Genomic DNA, 19,021 nt, shown 5'->3' on the forward strand with positions numbered 1-19,021 from the left:
CGCATAATCCGACATTCTGTCGAGTGGTCAAGTGGTCGGCTCATGACATGACTCGGCCCACCGCTGCCAATAAGACGTCTGCCAGCAGCAAGTAACATTGTTATCTTGATGTGTAGACAATCTTATTCACTCTGGAAATAAACAGGAAAACAGAAAGTAACGGAGGCCTATATTGAACTTCCTCAAATTCTGTAATAAAACAAGTTAAATGTCTAGTGTTTTTCCGTCAAGCATCTGGCTGCAAAAAGGAGTATTTCGCATACGGCTGTGCATGTAGTGTTGCAGTCTCAAAAACAAAAATTGCATGTCAAGCAAGTTGCTGGATTGTAATACTTCGGAACTTTGTACGTTCTTCGCTGGAATTGGAAAGAGCTGAGCTGTCTACATAACGGTGTCATATTGTCTGGTACAGTAAAATTGTAACTGTATCTGGCCTGCAATTACTGTTATTACATGGAGTAAGAAAGTGCACAATTACTATCAAGAATGTTGTTTGATTGAGTGGTTTCGATCCAAGCAAGTAACTGCAGCACAAATAGACGTAAAGTAGAAATAAAGATATATAGCAATGAGAGCTTGACGATTGTGTAATAGCAGTGCGCGGCTTTAGCGCGTGCACGTAACTTACATACACACAGGGACAGCATCGTATTCCACAGAGGGTTAAAAACTGTTCGCGAAGTCATTCGCGTATTCTATTAGCGAAAATTCTTCCATCATTGCAAATACTGTACTTTTATCAAGGATCATGGCATCAGCAGCAGAACAGCAACAACAACAGCAACAGCAGCAGCAGCAACAGCAACAGCAACAAACTACTCTTGAATTTTATCAAGCTATGGCTGATTTTAAGAACATGTTCCCGCAGATGGACGACGATGTTATTGAGGTACGATTACGAATTTTCTTGTTTTTCTTTTTTTAATAACTACTGCAAATTCATTTCAATTTTATTTGTTAGGCTGTCCTACGATCAAATCAAGGAGCTGTAGACACAACCATTGATCAGTTACTTTCAATGAGTACTGATAATGAAAATGAAAAGATTCGTAGTGAGATTGAAGAGAATGAAGATCCATCGAAATCTGACAAAACAACAAAAAAATTCAAAGCCAAGTTAAGTAGAAGCATGCAAAAATGGCAGCCTCCTTTAGTGGGACCTTTACCAGATTCTTTTCTAAGAATTTCTTGCTATGGAGGTGATATAGCTGAAAATTCGGACCTAGTCCATGACAGCTCTCTGTTAGAGGATGAGAGGATTGCTATGTTTTTGCAAAATGAAGAATTCATGGCTGAGTTACGCTGGAACGAAGATTTTTTATCTACTCTAGAAAAAGGTACATATATAGACTGTTCGAAGACATTATATCTATCTTGCAATTTTTATAATATTGTAATGATTTTTCAGATTCTAAGTTACAAGGTAAATGTGAAACTGCTAACGAAGAAGATTTATTCAAGGAAAGACTTAAAAATATGGGAAAAGGTCAGTATTCTCATGGAAGATAATTTTTGCAATTTCGTAATTTTTCCAAAAAAAATATTTTAAAACTCAAATAATTTTGCCTGATAGCGTCAAGACGGAAATTCGCACAGCTTACTAAAGTTTTTACACGGAGTAAAAAGCGGGGAGGACGACAACTTTTACCACCAACAGCCTCGTGCGACGATTTGTTGGATCCTGAAGAGTCATCAAAGCCACATACCTAAAGTACCTCATATGAGGTACACTTGATAGATATTGTAATTGGCATGGCAAGGATGCCATGAACAGTGATGAGAATCTCAGTTTATTTTTTTGATCCATGCAAAATGATCTCAGAACACTTTGCACTTGTTGATGATTATTGCAGTTTCAATTGTAGATTTATTAAAATTAATAATGCTAATTGAAATGGCATAAAGCTCAAAAAAGAAAAAAAAAATTGGAAAACAACAGTATTTGAAAAATCAAAATGAAGTCATGACATGCATTTATAGTAAAGACTTGATTCAATAGTTTTATAATTGCGATTTTGATCTATTCTATCGATTTTTAAATCATTTAGAAATGTTTATTGATTGTTTTTATATTGTTTGTTTGGATATATTGATTTGTAATTTTACATTATACATGTTTGATGTGATGAGGCAAAAAAATGAGGGTTAGATTTGAATTTGGATATCTAAAACTGCAACATAGATGTACAGAGCTCTACTAGTCAACGAGTCTAGCCAATGACATAATGAACGATAATTATTGAATAATTCTTAATTATTGTTAATGTAGTGTGATATTTACATTATATATGTATATTTATATAGATAAGCGAAAATCAAGTGAGCGCATAATAATGCATTGCCGTACGTCATAGAGCACGATAACTGTTACTGACTGATTAAAAAAAGGGTGTAAGGTCGATATGAAGCCTCGTACGTATTGTCATGTTTATTTCACGTCGATGATTTAGTTATCTGTCGATTCCTTTTAAAGGATAGCAATAATAACTATTACGACACACACGATGAATGTCGAAAGCTTCTTGTTTAATAGCAAATAAATCTTTTGTACAAATATTTTCAAAGGTTTCTATGACAAGTAGCCGAATAAAGGTGTTACAAAGTATTCGCACGCGTGGTTGCGTACCAACAATGCGAAGCGATCGGTCGGGCTGGAGTGACAGGGGAATGGCACGGGCCGATAGCGGCGGGGGAAGCCGATCAGGAGTCGGGCTGCTTGAAGAAGACGCGGGCCCCCGAAAGGCTATAATAGAGCAGCCGGAACTCGGCGCGCCGGCGCTCGAGTCGGTCGAGCGTGAGGGCCCTGGTCTGCTGGAGCTTCTCGTCGTCCAGCCGGGCCTCGAGCGCAGCCGCGCTGGCTTCGGCCTCGAGATGCTCGCTGACCGTGTCGAACCAGCGCAGCGAGTCGAGTTCCTGGCTCTGGTCGAGCAGGGCGTTGACATAGGCCAGGCCCATGGCGAAGCCGTCGTCGGTAAAGGCGGCGCCCTGCTTGTTCTTCTTGAAGAGCTTCTCCTTGCTGGCCAGCGCGTTGTCGACGAAGCTGAGCGTGAGTGGCGGCACGATGGCGTAGAACTGTTGCAGGTGGTGCGCGCGCGCCGGGTCGCGGAACGCCCCGGCGAACACGTCGACGAGCAGGCCGAAGTAGTGGATGCCCTCGGTGAAGTTGCGCACGAGGTGGGCGATGTCGGCGTCGAGGCGGCCTGCCGCAGCCCGTGCACCCTCGTTGAGACTCAGCTGGGCGCAGAGCCCGTGCAAGGCAGGCGCGTCGGCCGCCGCGGGCACCTCGGGCAAGAAGGAGACCGCGTTGGCCGAGGCGTGCAGGCCCGCCGAGCGGATGAGGCGCACGTAGCCCAGCGCGTTTCCGATCTGCGCGAGCAGCTGGCGGAAGCGGTCCAGGTAGCTGAGGCCCTCGGGCGTGACGCCGAGTCGGCGGATGCCGCGCTGGAACTTCTCGGCGCGCTCGTAGGGGTAGGGCGCGGCCGCGCCGTGCTCGCGCTGCGCGCGCACGAAGCGCAGGTCGCGCGCCAGCCGCGACTTGATGTGCTCGTCGAAAAGGAACTGCGAGAGCGCGTGCAGCTTGACGCGCAGCAGCTGGTAGACGAAGTTGACGCTGGTGCTCATGATGCCGCTGCCGTGCGTGCGGATGCCGCTGGCCAGGTGGCGCACGCCCAGCGTGTGCAGCTGGCGGCCCGCGCTGTCGCGCTCCATGAAGGTCTGCGCGCGCAGGTCGTACAGGTAGCGCGCCACGAAGCGCTGGATGTCGCGCATCACCTCCAGCGCGTCCAGGCCCTGCTCGAGGCTCTGGCTGGGCAGCAGGCTGGGCACGGCGCGCAGCCGCAGCCGGTGGCGCGCGAGCGCCTGCATGCCGCGGTAGGCGCGCCAGTCGTGCGGCGCCACGCTGCTCAGGTTGTAGAAGGTGCTGTCCAGGTAGTGCTCGGCGAAGCGCCGCGGGCGAAGCAGCCGCCGACCGCCGGCCAGCGGCAGCGCCGGGGAGCGCGGCGCGCGCGCCGCGTCGCGCGCGCCCTCGCGGAACGGGCCGCCGACCGCGAGCCGCAGGTGCGCGTGCGCGTGCAGGCGCAGGCCCGTCTCCAGCTCGCGACAGGCCGGCTCCAGCAGGTGGCGCAGCAGGAGCTCGCGCTGCTCGCGCGCGGCCTCGGCGCCGGGCCGCGCCGCGCCCAGCGCGCCCGACAGCCGCGCCAGGTGGCCCGAGCAGCGGCCCGCCTCGCGCGCCAGCCCCAGGTAGGCCGGCAGCAGTGCGCGCTGCTGCAGCAGCAGCGCCGAGTAGTCGCGCGCCTCGCGCAGCCGCGGCTGCAGCTCGGCCAGCGCGTCGTAGGCGTCCAGGCAGCGGCGCAGCCGCGCCAGCTCGCCCTCGCGGAAGCCGTCGGCCAGCTGACTGACGCAGCCGAGCGCGACGCGCAGCAGCAGCCGGCGCTCGCGGCTCGCGGGCCCCTGGGCCAGGCGCGCCGCCGCGCCCAGCAGCGCCAGCGCGTCCAGGCGCTCGCGCGCGTAGCCGCGCTCGGGGCGCTGGCCGAGCGTGGCGCGCGCGCCCTCCAGCAGCGCCAGCAGCTGGTAGGTGAGCTGCTGTAGCGCCTGCACCTGCGACAGCACCACCGTGCTGGCCAGCCGCTGGGCCTGCGTCTGCAGCGCGCGCTGCAGCTCCGCCAGCCGGCAGACTTGATGCACGGTGGTGCGGCTCATGGGCCGCAGTAGCAACGCGTGCAGATTGGTCGGCAGCTCCGCGGCCTCGCGCAGCTGGCTCGTCAGCCGCAGCAGCTCCAGCAGCAGCTCGCGCTTGCGCTCGATCTCCGCGAACAGCTCCAGGCCGCTCTTGATCTGTAGTCGCTGCATCTGCGCGCTCCACAGCATGGTGCGCTGCGCCAAGCTGCTCAGCTGGGCCGGCAGACGCTGCAGCCGCGCGGCCAGCACCTTCTCGCCGACCTCGGTGCCCAGCGGGGCCAGGCCCTCGCGCGGCAGCTGCTCCGCCAGGAAGTCGCCTGGCAACCACATCACGCCGCCCGCCAAGTTCACGGCGTATAGTTTTCTGCTCACCTCGAGCAGCCGCTTGGCTAGCTTCTTATCGCACGTGCCGAACAGCTTGGCTACCACCACCAAGCCCACCGTCGCCAGTATCCAGCTGCGATTCACAGCGGCACTGTCCGCGACCTTGCTCTCCACGTCCGTCAGTGTACTTTTCAGGAAGAAAACCATCTGGTCGCACATCGTCGACGGTTTCCCGATGTCCATCGCGTGCTCGACAGCCTTCGAAAATAGACACTTCGATAGCAGCTGGGCGTGTAGATCTTTCAGCAATTTCTCGTAAACGACTATCCTCTCTTCTCCCATATTTAGCTGCGACGCATTGTGTACCACCGACCTCACCTTCACCCTATAAACTTTCCAACGCTCTATCAGAGCCGTTTGACCGCTTATCACTTCGTCCAGTGTGACGAGAATGATAAACAAATCCATCAGGTGTTCTATCAATAATGGTAGATAGATTTCTCTGTGCTTATTACTGGCCAAATTTGATATCTGCTTCACAGTCAAGTGAATTACTGTAGATATTCTATTGGTATACATGGACAAATCTTGCAAATCAGAGAGTAAGCTTTCAATTTTGTAGTCTGCTTGTTCTGCACATTGCTCCTCATGATGAAACAGCTTGCTATAATGTTCATTGGCTTCTGCCTTCAACAACCTGATCTATAATAAAAAGTAAAAAACAAATTGAAACTCAATTGCCAAAATTGTAAAATTCATTCATATAAAATATATTCACTTCTCTACATGTACCACCAATGCTTGCCAGTAATTTTGAAAAAAATTTACTTTCAGTTTCTGCCAAAGATAATAAACTGATATCTTCGTTGACCTCATATGTCAATCTGAGGGGTCCTTCAATTATATGCTCTAAATCTGTAGAGTTCTGGCAGCACTGACTGGCTAATTTGTCAAAAAATTGGCCATACTTTCTTAAATGTGCAGCTCCAGCAGCTTTGTAAATTGTTTCATCTTTTTTCAAATTCCAAGCAGGCGCTTCAATCATCTATAAAGACAATCAAATATTGTTATTTTACCATGCTTCCTCAAACACATATTCTTAGTGCAATACTCAATAGCAGTGCATATTTATTAATATATTTATTACAATATGATATAATTTGAGGGATTATCAGAACATACTAAATAATTGGACATACCTTGATAAAGTAACGAGTTGATGAGGATGTCAAACAATCATAATAACAAAATAAAAGGCCGAGTGTTAACACTTGATTGATCACTGTAGCAATACTTAACCTGTAATTCAATGACAATTTTTCATCTTAGAATATATCGTTCATTGCATGTCTATTTCGATTGCTATACACAAATCATATATATGTTAGTATTAAATTATAATATAATTTTTATAAATATAAGCAGAATATAAAACCTTTGACTCCATATTATACGTGCAAACTGATGGAAGTAAAACAACACTGTTTACACTATAGTGGTAGCGCGAAGCATATACTATAGCTTAGCACTTACTCGAGCAGTGCATTAGCCGTATTAGTGGCAAGTAGACTATTATATAGTCTCCATGATAAGCAGTAATAACAGTTTCGTCATTTTATATATTTGAGGAGCTCAGAGAGGCTATATTAACTATGTGGCATGTTGATAAATTGTATTTTTATATTATTATAAAAACACATTAACAAGCAAGGTGGTTGAAGTTTTTTGTAGTAATTTTCAATAGGCTTTTAAGTAGCTTGATTAATTTATTAACTAACAACGAGTAACAGATAACAATAATAATTTTTTTAATTCATATTATCGAATAATTATTCTTGTATGGATGATGTTTGATCAGAGTAAATAACTCAAGGAAAATGCAATAGGTACTTGTTGCTTTTGAGTGAGTAATTAAAAATTATGGCTACAGCCAAGCAGGAAACAAGAAACTAAAGTGCAGATAAGAAGCAAGCCAATTTGAAATATAAGTTTCTAGTCATTACTCATTATTCAAAATTGCCTATTCAGAGTCATATTTACAAAAGCAATTTTTTACAATCATGATTTTTAGGATAATAGGACTGATCTATACTTTATTAAAATGAAGTGAATTTTAAATTTTGAACATGTCATTTTCACATCACAGGAATTAAGTGCTATAAACAATTCATATATGCCACTTTATGTGTTAAGACCATTAGTTATATTCTATAATCCATTGTTATCATTTGATTATTTTATTGTTTTTAGATTTATTTGATTAAATTTACAAAAGGTTACCTATCAAAATAAGAAATATATAAAAAAGAAAAATTACTAAAAAGGACTTGCTATTTTGATTATAGTAATTAGATTATTTAATACTCTTTCTAGTTCTATAACATGAAAGTATGCTATTGATCTATGATATTTATAAAGGAAATCTGTAAGACCAGCATATGCAGATTATTAATTAATTGACTAGTTTTGCCAATCAATAAGGTATTGTTAGAAATAGCCAATCTAGACACTTCAATCATCCATTCATATAATTATCATTCATGGTTATTGATGAAATGATGTATTAATGGTGTATAAAATAGCATATTGCTACTAAAATAGATTAGGGACAAATTTTATTAAGAATTAATTTCAATTAATTAAAACAAATCTAATAAACGGATCACACATTTTCAGTCCTATTTTTCTAGCTATTTTAGCAGCATATGATATTGCAAATTTTGTGAATTATATTGGTTTGAATATATGTACATATGTAAACTTTAATAGAATAATTATTAATAGAATTTTTAATAAACAAGTTAGATTTGAGACAATGGACAGGAATGGACTGGTTTTATCATCCTTGGATTGATGCTTGTGGTATTCAGTAACCTTATAATGATGGAAAGTAATGAAAATATAAATGTAAATACAAACTCAGTTTTGACTGGGGAATTACTTATCATTTCATTACAAATTATATAATTGGTGAGCCTGCTAAGACTTACAACTTTATTTCAATGCATAAGAAATATTGCTCATTTAATTTTTGCCAAAGTTGGTTAATAAACTGAATTTGAAATTTTTATTTTATAGTAATTATGCTGAGTATTGCATTTTAGATATTGCTGGCATCAGTGTAATATTAGAATTGAATGCTACAATCAGAATGACACTTGACAGTATGTGAACTTGTTAATTGGATACTTTCATTAGCAGTCAGCTTTCAAGCTTTTCATTACTTACAGTATCATATTTTACAATTGCTGCATAAAAAATTTTCTTAAATGAGATAAAGAACTAATTTGCAAGAATATTTTTATTTCAGATGATGTCTTTGCCATTTCGTTTATTGGAATATCATGCTATGATAACGTGTGACTATAATTCAAAAAAAGAAAATGCCGATGTCATTTGCAATGTTATGATCCTCCATCTCATGAAGAATACGTCAATACTGCAGCAGATTATTTAAAATCCAGCCATTGATTACAGTATTAGAAGAATTTAAATTATCGTTTGAGATTCGATTAATTAAGCTGAAGTGTTTTATAAAATTTATTTTAATAATTTCATTAAATGAGTACTGAGTTAAGATGTATTATACAATAAATATTGGTGTATCAAGTTTCGCAATAAAAAGAGAACAAATTTCAAGATAATAAATTTATTAAACAATTTTAAACAACGTAATCTTATAATAATACTTTGTTGTTGTCAACAAGTACAAAAATATTTTTTTTTTCTTTCAAAATTATGCCATTTTCCATTATAATTTTTAATTATTAATATTAATTAATAAAACTTTAAAACATTTACGTCAAAAGTCATTAAAATTATAATGAAAAATCGCTGCGTACATAATATGCTTATGAAATCTAGCACGAACTTAAAAATGTGACTTTTGATTGTAAAGAATCCTCTTAGTCAAGAACTAATTATAAGCATTCTGATCGTTTGTGTTCATAATCATTGTCTGAAATTGACCTCTGAATTTCTCATATTTTGTTAAATAAAAATTTTATTTTCTCTAGTAAGAATGTAACCAGAACGCAAAATGTTAAGTATACTTTCAATTTGAGAACATCGTAAAAACAAATTGAAATCTCTAAACAATCTATTGAAATGTAAAAGAAAAACTCAGTTGTCAATTTAAAAAAACAAAATGCTGTGTTCATGCTACCTTCTTTACTATACATATCTTTTATGTAAAATACTTTTTAAAGGAAAGCATTGAATAAATCACTTTACATTTTGTTGTATATGATGAATATGAACTAATAATAATAAAAACGTAAAAATAAAAAAAAAAAAAAAAAAAAAAACTAAAATACGAATTCGATAATTTTTGTTTCAAATAAAAAAGAATCTGAGTAGAAATATCTAATAACAGTCTTATTTACAAGAAATATAAAAGAGTTTCAAGAACCGAATCAGGGGACTGATGTACAGCCTGAGACACTAAAAATGCTAATTTGTGGGCATATTGACACGGGGCAGGTACGCGTACTGTACCACTCCAGTTGAAGTACATATGACAAAGTTTATAGGTCAACCTTTGAATTTTATCTACTTCCAAACCAGAAGTATCCCAAACAACATTGTAAGAAGTAGGTGAAACTGTACCTTGTGTAACATGTTGTGATACTATCAAAAAATCATATTTTGTTGGATCAGTAACAACATTGTCTACCACTGTTCCCGCAGGTGGATTTTGGGAGTTGTGGAACAATCTTGTATTGATCTTTTTAGTCACAATAATGTATGCCAGTTTGATATCATTTGGATTTTCATACTTCTGCTGCAGTTTCGCTTTTATTTCTTTGACTTCATGATCTACTACAAAAGGTATTTGTCCTTCTCCTACTCCATCTCTATATATAACAATTCTTTTTGGTAAAGAACTGTTGTAGTACTTAAATTGCTCCAATGCTTTGCATAAGTTTACGGAAAGATCACTTGACAATTCTTCACCACTGCTGTGACTACTTACAGCACTATAATAACGTCCGAAATTCACATCTAAAGAGGCCACCATAGCACCTATAAGAAATTTTTGTAAAAATTAAGGAACAAAATTTTTAATATCTATTTTATTTGTAAATGTTGAACACTAGAATTATATAAAATTTTATAAATAGAAACAAGGTAATATTTACCAAAATCTTTTCCCTTCATGTTTGTATCATGACAAACATCAAAGCCAACCACCATCAAGCCTTGTAAAGGGATACTAACAGACCATGGAATTCCTCCAATCTTGCAGTTCATTTGTATTGCAACCTTTGTTGCGATTGACATCTGGGATTTGCCAGGTTTTAAGCTCTTAGCAAGAACTACTTGTGTTGGGACTGGTCTGTCAACGCAACATTTTTTTTTAATAGCTGAATATCTATCTCCTCGATTGTTAGATGCTACACAGAATATCAACATTGGATTATTTTGGCTCTTCACTTGCTCCAACATATTTGCATATGTAGCAGGATTATCATCCCTCATATCAATCACATATGGTTCTTCAATGGTAAAGTTCATTTTTTGTGCTACCCTTGTTAAAGTATGTACAAATGACTATAAAAAAATTAAAAAGTTAAAAATTTCTCAATACTACTCCATATTTGTTTGAATACTTCAGAATATTTTTTTAATTTTACTTATGTTTACACATACTTGGCAATCACCTCGGAATTTCGTGGGTACCAAAAGAAACCACTCATCTAATCGTCCACATTTAACCAAGTGCTTATCACGTAAATCTTTAGTCCAGTTAGCATCATATGGAACATTGGTAGAAATACCATTACCATAGTTAATTCTGTCACATGGCATTACTCGAGCAGGTACTTTGATCAATGTTTTTTCCAATTCAAGGTTCCAACTCTTAAATTCTTCTACTACTTGTTTTACAGAGTACAAGCGGTCATTGAAATTTTTTAATTTATCAATCCTATCAGCTGGTGAGACTCGCGTATATTGTGCCAAAGCTTTCATAAGTTGAAAATTGTTCCTCATGACATCAGTTAAACCTATTTTCAAATTGAAAAATGTAGATTTTAACTATATTAGGAGTAAAGACAAAAAACACTTAATTACAATACCTGTACTGCGGCAAAGTTCTGGAATCAAATAAACAGTTTCAGCTTTTCCTGCACGGCGATCACGGGGCTTAGATTTCGATACAAGCAAGGGTTGACTCATGTCTCCAATTCTGATGCCATATTTCTCTTGGTAATAATCACGATAGGTAATATCGGTGCCATCTTTTTTTTTAAAAGTTGATGAAGGTGACACTTCATAATCTATATCGTCTACTCTGTACGTATTATTGTTATAGTCTGTCAAAACCACAACACCCAATACTTGATGAGAGAATTCTCTCTAAGACAATTAAAAGAAATTAATTTTTATTTTATTATTTTTTATCTTAATAATTATGCTGTAAGGTATTTTCGCCATAACTTACCTTGTACTCATGAGGATTATGTTCGTAACATTCAGATAAAATATCAAGAAGTGTTTCGTTTCTCATAACTTTATGTGTGATCTCTGCACACATCAAAATATCATGTTCATGTTGGCGGATAGAAGTTATGTATCCAGGCCATAACTCTAACTTGTATTGCTTAACTTCTGCCTAAAAAATTAAACAGAATCAGTAAAAACAATTATTGCCAGGCCAAGAAAATCAGTGAAAGTATTATACCTTATTTTTGGCGTCAAAATAATTGCGGCCAACCAACTGCAACTGCAGATAGTCAAGACATTTCCTCATAATAATGTTGAAAAACTGAATGTAGTGGTGATCTCCTCTTGTCATGTCACCGACTTTCCTCAACTTGATGAGAACCATTTGCTGATCAGATTGCCTCTCCGATGACAATTCAAGTGGCTGTGAAAAGCAAAAATTTGAAAAATAAAAAAAATTTTATTTAAAAATTATTGCACAAATATTAAACATAAAGTTCATAATACTGTACCTCTGGGTATTCATTGGTTGTGTACAAAACAGTGCCATCAAATATGTAAGCTCCTAAAGTTTCTTTATGTTGTCTCAATAATGCTTTACAAACAACTTTTCTGTCTTCTTCTGGTTCAAAATCAACTCTGTACTGGTACAAACACCAATCAGGAGCACTCACAAGCTTGAAATAGTTAGCCGTTAGTTCAATAGGGTCCCCATGACCACCTGAAATGTGATTAACAATTCGTCAACGTGCAAAGTTTAAAAGAAATGACATACAAAAATTTAGGAAGAAAAATAAACTTCACACCATGTTTGGTAACAAGTTCTTTTGGCCGTGTAATAATGTCTACAGGCAGTATTCTTCTTCCTCTCATACCACCTCGACCCATTGCTGCACTCTCTCCAGTAGAGCCTATAAAATTAATTTATAAGATTAATTTAAATTGATTTTTGATAAACTACATAAAGAGCATATAAGTTTTTTAATTTACCTGCAACCGATGCAGCTTCTGATTCGGCATCAGAAAAGGTTGATGGAGCTCTTTCTGTATATCTCACCTCTCTCCTCCCCTGTAATTTGGTAAAGCATTATAAATAAAATTAAGAAACATACATTTTTATGAGAAAAAATTAGTTACGGAATAAGATTCTCTAGGTGGCCCAGAAGAAGTTGATGGTCTTGCGTATGAAGAACTAGCTTGAGGAGGTGGTTGCCCTGGGCGCCTACTACTTTGGTATGGTTGCTGAGAGCTTGAACGTGATCTATCATCTCCATGATCACGATCCCTGTCTCGGTCTCGATCCTGCGGCCTGCCACGAGAGTGGCTCCTGCTCATTGCTCGTCCGTCACTCATTTCGTCGTAATAACGACTATAACAGAAATCAATTATTAAAATTATAGTCGTGTACAAAAATATAAAAAATATTAATAAAGGAAATATCATAAATCAAAAATTCATTTCAATGATAAACATCATTTCAGAATTTTAAAGGCTTTCATAAATCTCTTTTCTTTAAGGAGCAAACAGCTCTAGAATTTTAATTGTCAAACTCAATTATCAACAGTCACAGGAAAATAAGAACTTGAGTAAAACTATTGGAATAATATTTAAAAAAATTTAGCGAGTATTCAAAACGGTAAAGTCAGTTTGTAGCGCCCAAAAAGATAACGCACAAGAGAAAAGTAACAAGCTGGCTTGAGATGCTTTGGAGTAAAACAAAACAAAATATGGGGGTGTAATATAGTTTAAAAGTTATCTCTCGTATTGTATTGCCGACATAATACAGTTTATCACCTTAGTTATATTGCATCTTGAAGACCGGAAATGAGAAAAAAAAAACAGTAGAATGAAATAGAATAGTTGAAAGAAAGAGAATTTAAAACAGAGAACTTCAAACGAGAGGAGGGTAACTGAAGGGCACAAGAATCAACAGAGAATTTAGGGACCACGTGTGAAAATAGTAGTTAATAATACGTGAGAAGAATTATCTCTAAAAGCGAAGGGACATTGTTATAGTGTATAAATAAAATGAAAAGTAAATTATACGAACCGTTTGTCAGTGGGATATTTGGGCATGTTGAAACTTGTGTGTTACAACCGTTGGTGTTGGAAGTGACGGAAATTATGGAAGGAAAAACAGTAGAACGCCAAAAAGAAATCAAGAAGGATCCTCTGACTGAGGCGCAGCGAAGGCCCCGGACACGCGTCACCTCATTCGTGCATGTACCACTAAGCAATGGGTAGCGATTGTGAAATCCGAGTCGAAATAAACAAACCACGAGTACGTGCTATCAACGAACGCGATGTGGCGACTGCCTACTGCTGCGCACGAATGGACGCGTTGCGAGCATGGTTTGCTTCCTTTGCTTAGTGCTATTTCCTCCTTCCCCCTTCTCGAAGCCCAGGCCGGCCGCGTGATCATTCCTAGAAAGCAATATAGTCTCGGCCTATGGCATCGCCGCTTGCGCGGTAAGCCGTCGCACGTTCTTCGATTGGCTTTTGTTTGGTCCACCGTCATTGTAGATGAGATAAGATAAAATACGGACGACGGTTAACCATTTTCCAATTTTTTTATCTCCTTGCCTTTTTTTTTCCTGCACCCCATACCCCCGCTGAGCAGCTTTATTATACAACTCTGTATCAGTACAGCTGTATATTTTTTGCAATGCAACGTCATCGTGAATCAATTAAATATTTATTTTACATCTTCATTTGGGTTATCGCACATTTTACTAAGATGTATAAACTTTTATATATAGCAATAAACGATGTCAGTCTCTTAAACTTAGACTGAAACTTAGTAGTTAGAATACAGAGGAATAGGTGTCATGAAGATTTTTTCAAGGTAGCCTACGCGATTTTTTTATTTCCGGCAATATTTCTGTTTACAAGACTTTCCTGAGATTTACGATATCCTGTAGACAAGGCGAAAGCAAATTTCATCGTCCTAATACTCTAAGCTTGTCGAATTTTCTTTTACAATTCCTTCATTTTTCAGAAAAATTCAGATTATTTGAAGAATATTGAATTGTGCAATATTAAGTATTTGATTTTAATATTTTAAGATGATTCCACCAGGATGGACTGTATCACATTTCATATAATTTATGTTTTTCTAACTGAAACATTTATTGAAAATAGTTTTATATTTGAATACTCGTTTAGAAATTGACTAATTCATACTTAATTATGGAAAAATAACGATAAAAAAATTTATTGACGTCGCTATTTTTACGATTTTGTCTCTAAAACGTGACAATTTGTCCTTTTTCCTGAATATCTTTTTTATTAATTTGACGATCCGTACCTTTCTTTTCAGATATTAATTTAGTAATTGTATTGGAAACATTATGGTTTTTGTAAAAGAATGTTATTTATTATTAAAATTGTTATAAAAATTGTGAACGCGCAACCCACCTTTCTATGTCACTAATGTCTATAACGATTTAACGTTGACAATTTATATTTTTATTTAGGCCGATAACCCCCCCCCCCCCCATTTCGTTCTACGGAATCTGAAAGCTCGTGCAAAATATTATCTATATAAAAATTTTAGTTCGATTCCGTCGTAAGACAAAATTTAAATAAACAGCTTAAATGAGTATTGTAATGAAAAGTATAGTTCATTAGAAAATATTGGTAATAAAAATCTCATTTTATTTTTCATTACTTCATTTTTTGAAAAAATTATTTGCTTTTATGTTTTATTAATTGACATTGAGAACTTTTGAATATCGAAAGACATTGACAATTCAGTACGTAGATTTCAAGTACGTGTAAGGTAAATAGATTTACGCATTACGGTCAACCTATCGAATAATTTTAATGTTATGTATCTCGACAATTCAAGTTTAATTACACCGAATCAGAAAGCATGAAGACTTATACTAAGAATGAGCAGAGTTGACGTATATAGCGTTTCCTGAATTTGTATACATTTCAAAGTTTATTAGAAATGTTGGAATTCTTGGAGCAAACGCTCTAAGTGAATTAAAATGATTAAAATGAAGAATGACATTGAGATGCTCAGACATTTATTTGATATAACCTTATATACGTTATTAATATCACCTTGTCGGAATTTGATTTTTGTTGTTTTGAAACGAGAAAGTAATGAAATTAACGATTCTGAACAAATTTTCGGATTTTTTAAGATAGTAAGAAATTACTCAATTTTTTTTGTAAATTTAATATTTGCCAAACTACTTTTTTAATGTATCTTTAAAACAACATCACGCTATAATTTTATCGTTGCGTAAAATAGTAAATATATGATTTTACTTTTATTTAGTAAAGTTAAATTACTAAAATAACAAGTTGGCTAACTACTATTTACTAATTAATATCCAATACATTTAATACAAGTTTTTTAAGTTGTGATAACACGTTTCGTCTTGTAATTAGTACTATACGTTCATTTCTGCTGTCGAATGTAGTGCTTGAATACTTAACAAATCAAGAATAAAGTCCAACTTTTTTACGAGTCGAATAGGTAGCTGAATTTAGGTTGAAATCAAATAATATATTTTCAAATAAAAATAAAAGAACTATTACTTTTAAACAACGATCGGTTCATCATTCTATTAAAAAAGGTGTGAATAACTATATTTGATGATTTTTTGTAAAATTTGCTTGTCTAGAACATGACATAATTGTTCAAGTAAATATGAAAAGGAAAAGAAGTTATTGATGAAGATGAAAGATTCATGGCGAAATAGGTATACATACTTAAATTCTTTAATAATATGAATCATGTTTAGTTTGAAAATATTAATGATTCTACATTGTTTATCTAAATAAAAGTTAATTCTCGTGCACGATACTGGATGTTTTTTGGTTCAAATTAATTTAGTTTAACGAAAAAATATAAGGCACTAATTAAAACGCTATATACAAACATGATCAAGCCCAAAGTCAAAGAATTCGTAAAATTGAATGGACATCGAGTGGAATTACAATCTGATGAGAACTATTAATTCAAGTAAAAAATATCGGACAGCTATTACGATATTTTTATTATATAAGAAAAAATGCGCTTTGTATCCCACAGAAATAAATTTAACTATACGTTTTGTACTATGCATTTTTATTAAGAGATATTTTATAGACATAAGCAGAAAAAAAGCACACAAAAAAAGAAAGTATTGGCGAACCTCCCATTTAACTGATTACAATAGTTGTTTGTTTTTGGAAAAGGATGACATTGAATTTGATCCACAAATATCTAATCGTTTTACAGTATCCGATTAATACAAGTACACAATGCATTATACCAAGTCGAATTCAAGATCAAAACTCACAAAAAACAAACGACATTTCTAAGCGCTTTTATTACGTTGTCTCGAGAACGTGGTTAAGACAAAGGAAACGTGATTTGTTTCAACAAAGCTTTCAATAACCTTAAACTTTTCCCGAAATATCGCAAATCCTGCAATTTTGAACAAAATATTTACAAAACATCCACAAAAGTTACTTGTAAAACAATAGCAACGTTGTGAAGAATTCTAAGAATCGGCCCTACTTCCGCGACACAAAAGAAACCGCATTTTTTTAGGACCAATTAAAAATTTGATTAAATGACGAAAAGTGTAAAAAAACTAACAAAGCTTTCATTAACAAAAGGTCCATTACACAGTCTCAAAGTTTGTTGAACGAAATAATGCAACTTAAAATCTTACCTCCGTCAATACGATGAGAAGAAAATAGCAAACGCTCTCGTCTCGCGGTCAATCGGAATAAATTAGTTTTAATGAATAAAGAGTTAAGAATTCAAAAGATTGTAATTGAATCTTTAGTCAATTAATAATTTAATCACACACGTAATGACTTGTTCCCGGTAATAGATCGTCTATGTTGCTCTCCGTCCACAAGTAGTGGCCGGTGTCAACTGTGAACTGCGACGGCCTGACCTACGAGGAAAAAGGCCGGTAGAGAGCTTTTTACCCTCTCTCTTTTCCTTATTTCTCTTTCTTTCGCTCACATATGCATTCCGACCAGCCAAAATGCAGGGAACAATGGCAAAGCCATGTATTAACATCAACACCATCTATACTTAGATGTTGGTCATGTTAAATTTTTTTTTTTAGAACTTACTATAGGTCGAAACAGAAAAGCAATTGTTGCAACTATCGAGGTGCTTATCTTTTAAATCTTTTATATTATAATATGTTTTTTCACTTTCTTTTTAAGCAAATGAATTTGCCTTATAGTTTATTTAGGACTTACCTGCACTTAACTTTATCACATTGCATTTTATTCTAAATGTTTTATGTAGATAGCTTTAACACATTTTCAAGTTTTCGTAATTTCTTTCGAGGGAAGGGAGTTGAAACATTGTTTTTTTTTATATAATTTATTTCAACATTCTAAATAGTTTTTTATGAAATATATTTGTATATGTGGGTCTCATTGTATATACAAAATTTATGGATTACATCGTCCTCAAAGTGTTTAGAAAAATTTTGCATATTTAAATGACCAAAATAGTATTCAAAATTTTAAATTGATTAATAAAAATATTTTGACTATTCTAGCAGATTAGCATTTGACACTTGTATTTAGAGCCAGTGGCAAATACGTGCACAGCTTACTACTGTAGCAAGTGCTGTTATTTTTAAATTGGTTTACGATTTTGAAAGAAACATTAAAAAATAATTGTAAAAAATGGTTGAAGAACAGAGAAAACGTGTGGAAGAACAAATGTCAAAAATTGTTGAGGGAATTGACAGAACGTATCTAAGGAAAATGCAGGTAATGTTACATTTTAGGTTAAGTTGAGCTTGTCACGTGCATTATGAAATAAGCAAAATTATTACGTTTTTCGAGATAAAAAAATTAAGTAAAGAACGTTTAATATGTATTGTTATTACATCAATTTATTCTTTGATATATGTAAGTAGAATGATTCTCTTTTATGACTTCTCTTTAGCTACAATATACTTAATAATAAAAAAATTAAAAAATGGTTTTATTTAATTTCTATGAATTTTTCCAGGGTGATATGCACAGGTGTGCTGCAGCATGTTGTGATAATGAATCTTATAGTATTCAAAAGGTACAAAGCTGCGTGGAGACTTGCAGTGTTCCCATGAACAAAGCTCAGCAATATGTTCAAGGAGAATTTGAAAGAGTGCAGGTACATCAATGAACAATATTTCCTTTACAAGTGCACACATTTAAGGTTTTAAATTGATTTTACTATTGTAATTTTATTTTAGAATCGACTGCAAAGATGTGTTATGGAATGTAATGATAGAATTAAAGATCAGTTAGGACCAAATCCAAGTCAACTTGAAGTCAATAAGTTAAGTGATGAATTTGAAAAATGTGCAACAAAGTGTGTAGATACATATTGTGATTTGTTGCCATCTATGGAAAATACAATGAAAAAAATGTTGGCTAGTAAAAAGCTTGAACAATTGTAGAATTCATTGCTAAATGGAAATGTAGATAGTTTTTTTATAAACCACAATCTCAATTATTTTGTTAGGAAAATGTAAATCTATGTACAATAACTTATAAAAATATTTTGAGTATTATTTTAGTGAAAAAGACAGTATATGTAATAAAAACA

The 19,021-nt window shown here is 37.0% G+C and overlaps 3 protein-coding genes across 3 annotated transcripts; 2 read left to right on the forward strand and 1 right to left on the reverse strand.

Moving 5' to 3' along the window:
• The first annotated feature begins 732 nt into the window (after positions 1–732).
• LOC131669539 (CUE domain-containing protein 1) lies at positions 733–1,914 on the forward strand. Its single transcript, XM_058944479.1, has 4 exons — positions 733–889; positions 962–1,337; positions 1,409–1,486; positions 1,574–1,914. Exons 1-4 carry the CDS (start codon positions 749–751, stop codon positions 1,708–1,710), a joined length of 732 nt encoding a protein of 243 aa, XP_058800462.1. The 5' UTR covers positions 733–748; the 3' UTR covers positions 1,711–1,914.
• Positions 1,915–2,061: 147 nt separating this feature from the next.
• LOC131669536 (WASH complex subunit 4-like) lies at positions 2,062–13,745 on the reverse strand. The gene is made up of 14 exons (XM_058944470.1): positions 13,499–13,745; positions 12,586–12,817; positions 12,439–12,517; positions 12,255–12,359; positions 11,961–12,169; positions 11,687–11,872; positions 11,447–11,617; positions 11,082–11,361; positions 10,654–11,009; positions 10,143–10,554; positions 9,714–10,026; positions 6,201–6,294; positions 5,780–6,046; positions 2,062–5,703 (listed from the first exon to the last, which is right to left on the reverse strand). Exons 1-14 carry the CDS (start codon positions 13,522–13,524, stop codon positions 2,701–2,703), a joined length of 5,733 nt encoding a protein of 1,910 aa, XP_058800453.1. The 5' UTR covers positions 13,525–13,745; the 3' UTR covers positions 2,062–2,700.
• A 4,277-nt stretch (positions 13,746–18,022) lies between these two features.
• Positions 18,023–18,885, forward strand: LOC131669496 (protein FAM136A-like). The gene is made up of 3 exons (XM_058944404.1): positions 18,023–18,198; positions 18,443–18,583; positions 18,666–18,885. Exons 1-3 carry the CDS (start codon positions 18,112–18,114, stop codon positions 18,870–18,872), a joined length of 435 nt encoding a protein of 144 aa, XP_058800387.1. The 5' UTR covers positions 18,023–18,111; the 3' UTR covers positions 18,873–18,885.
• The last annotated feature ends 136 nt before the right edge of the window (positions 18,886–19,021 follow it).

Source organism: Phymastichus coffea, unplaced genomic scaffold (genome assembly GCF_024137745.1).
Source record: "Phymastichus coffea isolate CEN01 unplaced genomic scaffold, Cenicafe_Pcof_1.1 PCOF00094, whole genome shotgun sequence".
Lineage (NCBI taxonomy): Eukaryota > Metazoa > Arthropoda > Insecta > Hymenoptera > Eulophidae > Phymastichus > Phymastichus coffea.

What these genes read in the sequence shown, in the direction of transcription:
- LOC131669539 (XM_058944479.1), top strand. Translation starts at nt 749, where the DNA reads ATGGCATCAGCAGCAGAACAGCAACAACAACAGCAACAGCAGCAGCAG. An exon ending in TTTATCTACTCTAGAAAAAG is followed by an intron (nt 1,338 to 1,408) that starts GTACATATATAG and finishes ATGATTTTTCAG; the next exon opens with ATTCTAAGTTACAAGGTAAA. An exon ending in ACTTAAAAATATGGGAAAAG is followed by an intron (nt 1,487 to 1,573) that starts GTCAGTATTCTC and finishes TTTGCCTGATAG; the next exon opens with CGTCAAGACGGAAATTCGCA.
- LOC131669536 (XM_058944470.1), bottom strand. Translation starts at nt 13,524, where the DNA reads ATGCCCAAATATCCCACTGACAAACG. An exon ending in ATTTTGACGCCAAAAATAAG is followed by an intron (nt 11,618 to 11,686) that starts GTATAATACTTT and finishes TTAATTTTTTAG; the next exon opens with GCAGAAGTTAAGCAATACAA. An exon ending in TTGGTGGTACATGTAGAGAA is followed by an intron (nt 5,704 to 5,779) that starts GTGAATATATTT and finishes TTTTTATTATAG; the next exon opens with ATCAGGTTGTTGAAGGCAGA.
- LOC131669496 (XM_058944404.1), top strand. Translation starts at nt 18,112, where the DNA reads ATGGTTGAAGAACAGAGAAAACGTGTGGAAGAACAAATGTCAAAAATT. An exon ending in CGTATCTAAGGAAAATGCAG is followed by an intron (nt 18,199 to 18,442) that starts GTAATGTTACAT and finishes GAATTTTTCCAG; the next exon opens with GGTGATATGCACAGGTGTGC. An exon ending in GAGAATTTGAAAGAGTGCAG is followed by an intron (nt 18,584 to 18,665) that starts GTACATCAATGA and finishes ATTTTATTTTAG; the next exon opens with AATCGACTGCAAAGATGTGT.